Source organism: Phoenix dactylifera, chromosome 14 (assembly GCF_009389715.1).
Source record: "Phoenix dactylifera cultivar Barhee BC4 chromosome 14, palm_55x_up_171113_PBpolish2nd_filt_p, whole genome shotgun sequence".
Lineage (NCBI taxonomy): Eukaryota > Viridiplantae > Streptophyta > Magnoliopsida > Arecales > Arecaceae > Phoenix > Phoenix dactylifera.
In genome coordinates, this window is record NC_052405.1 from 6,609,249 (window position 1) to 6,618,883 (window position 9,635).

At 38.2% G+C, this 9,635-nt stretch overlaps 2 protein-coding genes across 3 annotated transcripts; both read left to right on the forward strand.

The window, feature by feature from the left end:
- The first annotated feature begins 93 nt into the window (after positions 1–93).
- On the forward strand, positions 94–6,180 carry LOC103712377. 2 transcript variants are annotated; one of them, XM_039133463.1, is made up of 3 exons: positions 94–619; positions 1,176–1,418; positions 5,775–6,180. In XM_039133463.1, the coding sequence occupies exons 1-3, from the start codon at positions 572–574 to the stop codon at positions 5,853–5,855; spliced, it is 372 nt and encodes a 123-aa protein (XP_038989391.1). In that variant the 5' UTR covers positions 94–571; the 3' UTR covers positions 5,856–6,180. The 2 variants fall into 2 exon arrangements, with proteins under 2 accessions (XP_038989391.1, XP_008797104.1); XM_008798882.4 differs by having other exon boundaries at positions 96–619; positions 1,245–1,418.
- A 1,738-nt stretch (positions 6,181–7,918) lies between these two features.
- LOC103712375 (40S ribosomal protein S27-2) lies at positions 7,919–9,178 on the forward strand. The gene is made up of 4 exons (XM_008798881.4): positions 7,919–8,052; positions 8,450–8,551; positions 8,661–8,689; positions 8,817–9,178. Exons 1-4 carry the CDS (start codon positions 8,050–8,052, stop codon positions 8,941–8,943), a joined length of 261 nt encoding a protein of 86 aa, XP_008797103.1. The 5' UTR covers positions 7,919–8,049; the 3' UTR covers positions 8,944–9,178.
- The last annotated feature ends 457 nt before the right edge of the window (positions 9,179–9,635 follow it).

The window sequence follows — 9,635 nt, forward strand, 5'->3', positions numbered from 1 at the left end:
ATTTGAAGTAGTCCCGGCATTGGCAGTGCCGTCACCGGGTCCTTTTCAAAACGGATTGCGCGAAGATATCCACATCCGACACTGTTGAACATAAAAAAATGTCCTTTTTTCCTCCAACTTGCTCTCGGCCACTTCCGGCACCAGGAGCGAAACTTTTCTCTCTGCTCTTTCTCCATTTTCTTTTTTTTGTAAAGAAGTTAATAGCAATTGAAATCATCAAGTAGTCTTGAAAAAACTCTTCTTTCCTGTCTTTCTTTTATTTGCAGTGTTTTTGAGGTACCAAAATTGCCGTTGATGTAACGAGAGAAATGGTTTTGGAGGAGAGCGTGGGTTCGTGGGATCCAGCTCCCCAGCCGGCGGCGGGGGCATTCAGGGAAGTATTTGGAACTCCCCAAAATACCCCCGACCCAGGCCTCTGCCAGAAAAATGTCTGCTTTGGCTGCAAGCAAGAGGGGCACTGGCCCCTGAGGGCGAAGCCAAGCCCTGCCCTGGAGGGCCGGCCGGCGGCCGGAGGTACCCGGAGAGGCAGTGCCCCTGTGGGCGGGGGCCTTGCATCGTGCTGACGCCTAGGATGGAGACCAATCCCGACAGGGATTTCTACAGCTGCCCCGGGATATCGGTGATCTATTCCCTCGTTCTTTATACTCTTTTGATTCTTTTATCTAGCTTCTCGTTTGATAAATACTGTATTTTGATATGTTTAGAGTTGAATTAGAGGCGTAAAAAATTGGATTTTTTATTCACTTTTGGGATTTCTTGCCTTATTTACTTGAATTTTACTTGAAATTTACTTTTTAAAATGAAAGATTTTTTAGTTCAGCTCCGGGAAACTAGGACCTGACCTTCTTTGTTTTATACCTTTGTGCATTTTTTAGATAAAATCAGTAATTTGTCAGTAATATGTCCATTAGAATTGTTCAACTGCTTATATTTTGATGATCCTTTAAGTTTATGTAGATTTTGTATTTTACGGCACAGGTTGGTAAGAAGAAAATGTTCCATCTGCTGATGGATTTATTTTTTGGTTGAGCATTCATTCAAGAACTCTCAGCATTACATGTTATATGTAGTTGTATCTTTGTTTCATTTTGGTTATCTACTACAACTATAATCTGCATTTTTGGTGGTCTTTTCTTTCTACTATTGTTTATATATATATATTTTTGAATGAGCAGGCTTATGCTTTAACCAAAATTCTTGTTTTAAATCACTGGAAGTGTGACTTTTTCCTTTGGTGCGACAAGGCAAGTCCCAAACAGCAGCATGGTTGCAACAACCCTGCGAAACCAGATCACCAGCATGGTGCAGACGAGTCTTCATATCCGATATGCCCTTGCGGTGCTGGAAGATGCAGAGTTTTCACAATGATGGATGGGGACAATGCTGGTTGTAAATATTTCGCCTGTCGGATAAAGAAGGTAGTGCTTGGCTAGCATAAATTCTTCCAATCTATTGAATCAATGATTAATTAAATACATTGAGCCATTGAGGTTGTTTTGAGCATTCAACAAAGTGCATCGGTTGAATCAATCACTTCAAAAAAAAGGCAATATGTGCTGCTGCATATGCATCCATATATGTGTGTGCTGTTTGGTGACCTCGCTCTGTTGGGCTATTGCAGTCCCTATATGCAGCCAGGCTGCACAATATGTTGCTAAGCGCCCTAATATATCCAAGAAGCTTGTGCGTGCTGCCTAGACCAAATGCCGATGATGGCACAAGGTTGACACAAGTAGCCGCTTAGGTGGTCGGGTTACAACCCGGCTGCTTAGATGCCTCGTGCTTTCCAAGTCTTTAGGCTGGCAGCTACTTGAGTGCCTAGATTGGTGCATAGCAGGCATTTAGCTATTAATTAGTTGAGAAGTTTATTCTTTATAAATACTAAAATGTGATTCGTGCGATGCATATATTACTTTATTTTTCTAATAAAAAAAATTATTTAATAAATAATAAATGCTAGATGAAGGACTTGAATCTTTGGCCTTGTAGTTGACAGCCACATGAAAAAAGGGGAAGCATGCGAACAGAATGTGGGATAGGGAGAGGCAGAATGAGGAAACATGTGGGATGGGAAAAGTGGGGAGGGAAACATGGACCGTCAAACATGCCTCATGCACTGACATATTAGGAGTTGGCATTATACTATAGAATAGAAGATGTTCTTTGATTTGTTGTTATTAACTATATATGGCTGTATATAAAATCCAACAATTTTATTAATCTTGATAAATACTTTAGTTACGGGTCCAGCTTGCTGCCTGAGCCCAGTTAACACCTGAGACTACCTAGGGCTAGGTGATTCGACAGCATGTGATTGCATAATCTTCTTCTTCTCTCTTATTGTTCTTTTTGATAATTGGTGGATTTCTTTGTTGCATTATCATACTTGAAATTCAAGCATTGTTAATAAAGGGGCATTGTTATTTTTTTCAGATTAACATTTCATGCTAAAAAATTAGACTCTTAAATAAGTAATAAACTTACTTGACTTTCTCAGATCTTCTGAATATCTACATATTTTTAACTTTCATGTATTTTTATTTGTTATTCCCAGACTTGTTTATTTTTTAATATTTCTAAAATATTAAGCATGTGTGCACGTACATGGCACGTGTTATAAGATACTCCAATCTCTTGAATACGGCAGCTGCTTCCTAAAACCTTGATTAATAATGAGTGTCTGAGCTGCTAGTTATGGTCAACTACCTTACAGGTAAGCTTCTACTTGATGCTGGTTGGTCAGATTGCATATATATAAGCAGTTAGGCTTTTGGGTGAGTGCTTACTCCAATTGTTTGGCCTTTCTAATTTGATTTGGAGGCGGCAGTCCCTTACAATCAGTGCTTTAACATTACTAATTTTCTTGTGTCATTGTGTTTATGCCTTTCAAGAGAGGAAAAGGATGTTTATGCTTCTTTGCTTAGTATAGTGGTTGCAAAAGTTAAGCTCATGAAAGCTGTCCTTGTAGATGTTTATGCTCCAGCCAAGCTTATTTTTGCCCTCAATACTTTCTTCCTATTGTTTCTGCCCTTCTGTTACATCGTATCGTGATATACGTTTCTTTTTGTCCTCAACCGTAGGAATATATCACTGTTTCCTGTCACATTTTTTTCTTAATCTAGATTGAGATAGCAAAGTAACAAAGCTCTTTTCCTCATTTTGTACACTTAACTAATATGTTACAATCTACAAGTACATAGACTTCTCCTTGGTCGTTATCCCTTACTCCTACAGATTATCAAACAGAAGTTCTTCGGAGGCCAAACTTCCTTTTTTTCCCTCATGCTTCTCATACAAAGTTGACATTAAGTTGATATGATTTTCTGTGCATAATATTATTTGCACCATTTGTTATTAGATGGAGGAGTGATCATGTCATCTTAGTCATTTTCTAATGATACTAACTCCCAATGAGGAAAAGAAAATATATATTTTCTTTTATGATAGACCTAGGAAAGAAAAGAAACCAAGGAATTTTTTGAAGTTTATCTATTATCTGATTACAGGTCTTTGACAATTTAAAGACTGGAAAGAATTTCTCTTCAAAAGAAAAAAAAAGCTGGAAAGTTCACTAACCTAGTTGGTTATGTATATAAAATTGATTTCCTTGAGGGAATTTTTAACAATCAGTTTCATTTTGATCAAAGTGCCAATGTTAGGGTTTGTAAAAGCATTTTGGTACGAGAGACCTGGCCTCAGTTCCTGCCTTCACCCAACAAAATAAAGGAGAGAAAAAAGAAAAAGAAAGAAGAGAGAAGGTCTCATTTTGATTGACTTTAAAATAGTTAGTCATGGAGCTTTCATCAAGTCATAGTTGATTGTCAAGTGAATCTAGAAACTTCTTTTCCTCAGCTAGTTTCAGACTTATCTGGTTCATGATATTTCACTTGTCACAGATTTTAGCCCATGTTGTCTAATGAAGCATTCAAGGGTACGAGAGGCTGGTGCTGAGGTTTTAGTGTAGAGATGTTCTGCGAGATTGAGGGATGCCATCCCATGTGGAATAATGTGAGGAGATTAATGGGCAACCAACTTACTCCTTGCCAAGAGTATTTGCTAGCTATGCTCAAAAACATTCCAGCCTCCCTCTCATCTCTCTTTCCTTCCCTTCTTTCCCTCCCGGCACTCAGTTTCTATTCTGTTATGCACATAGTCACATAGATATGCATGTGCAGTGAAGATGACAGGAATACTGGCTCTAACCAGTATTTTCATGTTTATTCAGGTATGATCCAAAGATAAGAAGCTTATATCCATTTCAAGTGACTTAGAAGAATGATGCGGTCATTTAAAAAAAAGGCAGGAAAAATAATGTGGCCAGCCTTTTGTTCTAATTGTGATTGAACCCCTACATCCATTCTTCACTCATCCATCTCTTCTAAAAAGTTGAAAAACACCAATATTTTATGCAATCAATATGAAGTCCTCTTTCTGAATATAGGAACATGCAACCTGGCTACCATAGGCTGCACCTTGAGCTCAAATTATATGTTAAGTACTCCCTAATAAAGAAGACAAGATCGCCTTGGAGATAGGGGTTGATAAGGTAACCTCTGCCTAATCACAACTCCAAAGGCATACCATCATTCGATATAGGTGGCTTTTAGGACCGTGAGAGGGTTGAATCGGCGACTTGGTATTTGTCTGAACCTAACCTAACAAATGCAGAGATTCTCTTCACTTGTTACTTTTGGTTAGAGGCACAAAGGCCCCAAGGGTGGTGCGTCAACATTGCCGCATGAAGAGACAGGTGAAAAATCCTTGTGCCCACCATGGACCATGAAACGCATGGCGAACTCGAGACAACCCCTCTTGGAAGTCAAACTTTTCTGAGTGGATAGTCACACCCAGTTTGTAGTCTATAGCTGCTTTCAGGAGGGTAAATTGCTGCTTCAAATTGGTTTAAAGCATGGTAATCTATCAGTTTGGATGTTTGCTTCATAGTAACGTTTTTCCAATGGTTCCAAGGTTGAAATGATCTATAGGGTTGTAAGTTGGTGTGTTGATAGTTTAGGTAATAAAATCTGCTTTTGTGTCTATTTTACAGGTTGGCAGTTGTAATCACAAATTTATCATTAATAGTATTAAAAGTATGAAAGTTCGATTATTTTCTCATTGCAAATCCCAAGAAATCTTTTAAGCAGACTTGATAAGCTATCTGTTTAACTTCTTAATCCATGTTTAATCTCTCGTCAGAACAAATGATTCATGTCTAGAAATAGTGTTTTTGCTTGCTCTCTCACTCCTTTCTCTTCGTAAGGGAAATATCAATGTTCGCTTATGAAAGTTTTTGCTTGTCAAAAAAAAATTGGTGCTTCATGATCTCAGAACGTGAAATTATTTGTAAATAGCTTATACCTTCACTCCTTGTTCTCACTTAGGTTCTGGACTCAATGGTCGTTTAATGGTCTAGCCATGTCAACAAAGTTTTGTGCATGTTTCACAATGCACAGTCAACCAACCCTTGATAAGTGGCTGAGGAGCAGAACTCTTGGATAGCCTCACAAAAGGATTGAGCAGAACCTAACGTCTCTTTTTAATGAATCCAGTTAAAAATTCCTGTAGTTTAGTTTCCTTTGCATGTTGAAAGATTTCTCAGGTGGCCTTGTTAGATTACTCTATGTGAAGAAGCTCGTTCCTGAGGTGATGCATGTATACTCAACTATTAATTTTTGCTACACTCTGTCTTCTTTGATCTTTATGAACTTATCATGCTTAAGATTTTTCTTCTTCCTCCAATTCAATCTTTCTTTGTTGTTTCCCCTCTTTTGCAGGACCAAGGAGCCTCCAATCACTTCCAGTGGGTTGATAGTCCAGCAAAATTATCAGGAAAAACCGGAATATTATCTAGGTGAAACCAAGGTCCCAAACCAAAGAATAGATTGTGAAGATTTGTGCCTACATCACCAGATGAATTGGCCATGCTTGATGAATTTTCTCTTAATCCTTTGTTTTTATGGTCATAATATGGCCTAATTTTCAAACATTAGATGGCAATGGTATGTTATTACTGTGCAGTAGATGCAGGTTTGATGGCCATGCTTCTTGCACAACTCTAGATGGTACTGAATGTAAGTACAATAATTCATGTATAACTTGGAGCATATTTTGTATTGTTGTTTGTTTTGTAATTTTATCTTTTCATCTTAGTGAAAAATGACATTGAAATTGATGTTGAAATAGCATTTGCACAAAAATTTTACTGCCCCATGCTTTTATTTTCACACTTTTGAAAGCAATAAGTCTTTGTTACCAAAAACTTTAAGGTTTTTACAAAATAAATAAAACAATAAAGCTTAGTTTACTCTAGTGTTACATTCCTGGGCTTTCAAATTATATTTTACAAGTGGAAAGTGATTATGCTATTCTTTTTCTCAAAAAGAATAGAACTTATTCTTCTTGTGTCATGTTTGGCCATAATTTTTCAACAATTATATATGATAAAATATGTTGTATTTAATTATAGATATGATTGTGCATTTCACTTTGTTTGCTTTAAAAAAAAATAGGTTTCACTTCTTTGTGCTAAACTTCAAATCATTTTTTGATATCACAAACAAATATTCAACCGACTAAAGAAGAGAATCTCCTTCAGGCATCTTGCCCCTTTTTTATCGTATCTATGGTTATTCGTCGTATTTCTCAGCTTATGGCCTTCTTGTGGAATTTAAACGTAAGGCACAATACCTTGTACATTTTTTTCCCCATGTACGTTAAAAGGTTAAACTTAGACGTGTGCAGTGTATTTTCTCTATTTTGGATAGAGTAATTGTAGTGCGCGCGCTCTCTCTCTCTCTCTCTCTCTCTCTCTCTCTCTCTCTCTCTCTCTCTCTCTCTCTCTCTATATATATATATATATATATATGTGTGTGTGTGTGTGTGTGTGTAGATGTATATGTGTATGTATGTATATGTGTATATGTATATGTATATCTATGTATGTATGTATGTATATGTATGCATGTAGGGATGTATCTATGTATGCATGTATGGATGTATGTATGTATGTATGTATGTACGTATGTATGTATATTAAGTGCTTCTAGTTGTATAACATCTTTGTTTCAAGCCAAGGGTCTTAGCAAATTGTTTGTAAAGATAGGATCAAATGTAATGGGTCACATATAACCCTTTAAATTGTGATGATGAGGCTATCACCAAAAAATTCATGCATCAAAAGATTTTTTTTATTTATTTTTATCATCTAGTTAACTTATCACTAAGCTTAAATAATAACTACATGAATTCAACCATCAGTTTCCCTACATGAATCCAACGGTTCTGATTGATTCAACAATTCGGCTTGATCACCCGTATATCACCACACAAGCTCCAAGCCCTCTAGATCAATGTGATGATGGACACTAGTCCTGCCGTACATGTCCAGCGGTGAGCCGCCCGGACCTAGGGTTGTCAACGAGCCAAGCCCGGCTCGTTTCACAGAAGTTTAGGCTCGGGCTCGGGCTCGATAACGAGCACTATTTTGGGCTTGAGCTCAGGCTTGCTTGGCAAAGCAAAGATTCGGACTTGAGCTCGTAAAGCTCGTTTCAATTACGAGCTCTAGAACGAGCTCGAGCTCGGGCTCGAGCTCAGGCTCGGGCTCGAGCTCAGGCTCGGACTCGATAACAAGCTATTTTTCTCTATGTGATTAGATTTTTATGAATTATGGTGCTGAAATAAGATTTTTTTCAGTGGAAGACTAGAGCTTGTTTGGGCTCGTGAGCTGCTCGAGCTCGGGCTCGGGCTCGAGTGTAAACAAGCCTTATATTGGGCTCGGGCTCGTTTGACTACCAAGCCGAGCTCGAGCTGAGCTTTTACCGAGCCGAGCCCGAGCAGCTCGGCTCATTAACAGCCCTATCCGGACCCTTCCTTTTCTCCCGAACGGCGAAATCCTCCAAATTTCAATCAGACGGTTGATATTCCTCCAGCACTACTATAAAAGGCCATCTTACGAGCCACCCTCTGCCGTCGCTGGTGAGCCCGGGATCCAGGCGAGAGACGCGCGAAGCCATTTTTAGGTTTCCCAAGCGTTGCTAGGGTTTCGACGCGATGGTGAGTTCTCCAACCCTTCTTTTTCCCTTGTTCTCGATCTATTCGCTCACGAGGTTTGGTGATTTTGGTATGATAACGGCTTCTAGGGGTCGATGCCGATGAGATTTGATTGATTTTTGCGCCACATTTGATTTTTTTTTTTTAATGTAAAGATTGTACTTTTGGGTCTTGTGATCCATTGAGTTTTTCCTTTTGATATCTGTAACTTGGTTTTAAGTCTTGAACGGAACTGAACTCCTGTTTGGGTGTCGGTTAATTTGCTGAATTTATTTGTTTGTAAAGTTTTATCTTTTTTAATCTTTTGAAGAGGGATCGAATTTATTTGTTTAAATACTTTGATTTGGTGCTCTTTTATTTGTTTCTGTATGTGATTTTGGATTTTGTTGCTGGTAATCAGGTTCTTCCGAACGATATTGATCTGCTTAATCCCCCGGCGGAGCTCGAGAAGAGGAGGCACAAGCTCAAGCGTCTTGTGCAGTCCCCCAACTCCTTCTTCATGGTATTTTTTTTCTTCAGATTTTCCTTTTTTTGTTTCCTACATTGATTGATTAATCATCAAATATTCTGATCATTACTTTTTATGTTGTGGTATCTGTCACCTGTTGTAGGATGTGAAGTGCCAAGGATGCTTCAACATGTAAGCTTTTTCTTTTTCCTTGGATATTTGTTGGTTTTCGGATTAATTCGTGTTGAAGGCATTACCTGTTGAAGGTTCTTTAATCTATTTACCAATTTTAATTGTATCATTGTCTTGGGTGTTGCAGTACGACTGTGTTTAGCCACTCGCAGACTGTTGTGGTCTGTGGGAACTGTCAAACTGTGCTTTGCCAGCCAACTGGGGGTCGTGCAAGGCTCACTGAAGGATGCTCCTTCCGGCGGAAGGGCGACTGAGGGCGGTATATGCTTCCTCTTACTTGCGTTTTACTGTAAGGAAGTTCGACTTGGAAAATGAGGTTGTATGAGTTTTTAGGTGTCAGAGTGTCTTTTTTCTCTTGATTTAAGAATGTTGAGTCAGTATTAATGATGTACTTTTTTGATTTTGCTGTTCTGGAAAGTACATTATATCGTTAATTGGTACTACTGAATTGAAAAGAATAGAGTTTTGGTTGGTTGCATTCCAGTTTTATTGCCCTGTTTCTTATTGAGTTTTATGCGACTTTCATAATATTATATTAGTTAGAATGACTGTATATGGTTTAAGCACGGCTGTTTCTACCAAAAGTACTCAGTTTTGATTTCTACCTATATTGATTTATATTGAAAGTTATTAGAGATCCATGTTGATGAGACTAAGTAGACTGTTGATACTGTAGTAAAGATAGTCTTATTAATGACTTATGTAGATGTTGTGGCAAATGAAATTGCCTGAATTTATCTTAGGTAAAAGGTGGATGGAAATGTTGGTCTTTTATCATTTATAGAAGCCAAGGATGATTGGATTAGTATAGCATGCTTTAGATTGGAAAAAACTATTTTTGCCCAAGCATTTATCAATCACGAACTTGTTCAAATGAGTAGGTGTATGTGGTTGAAGAGGGATCAAAGACAACTGATACCGAATGTATTGGCCAGCGACCGGTTCT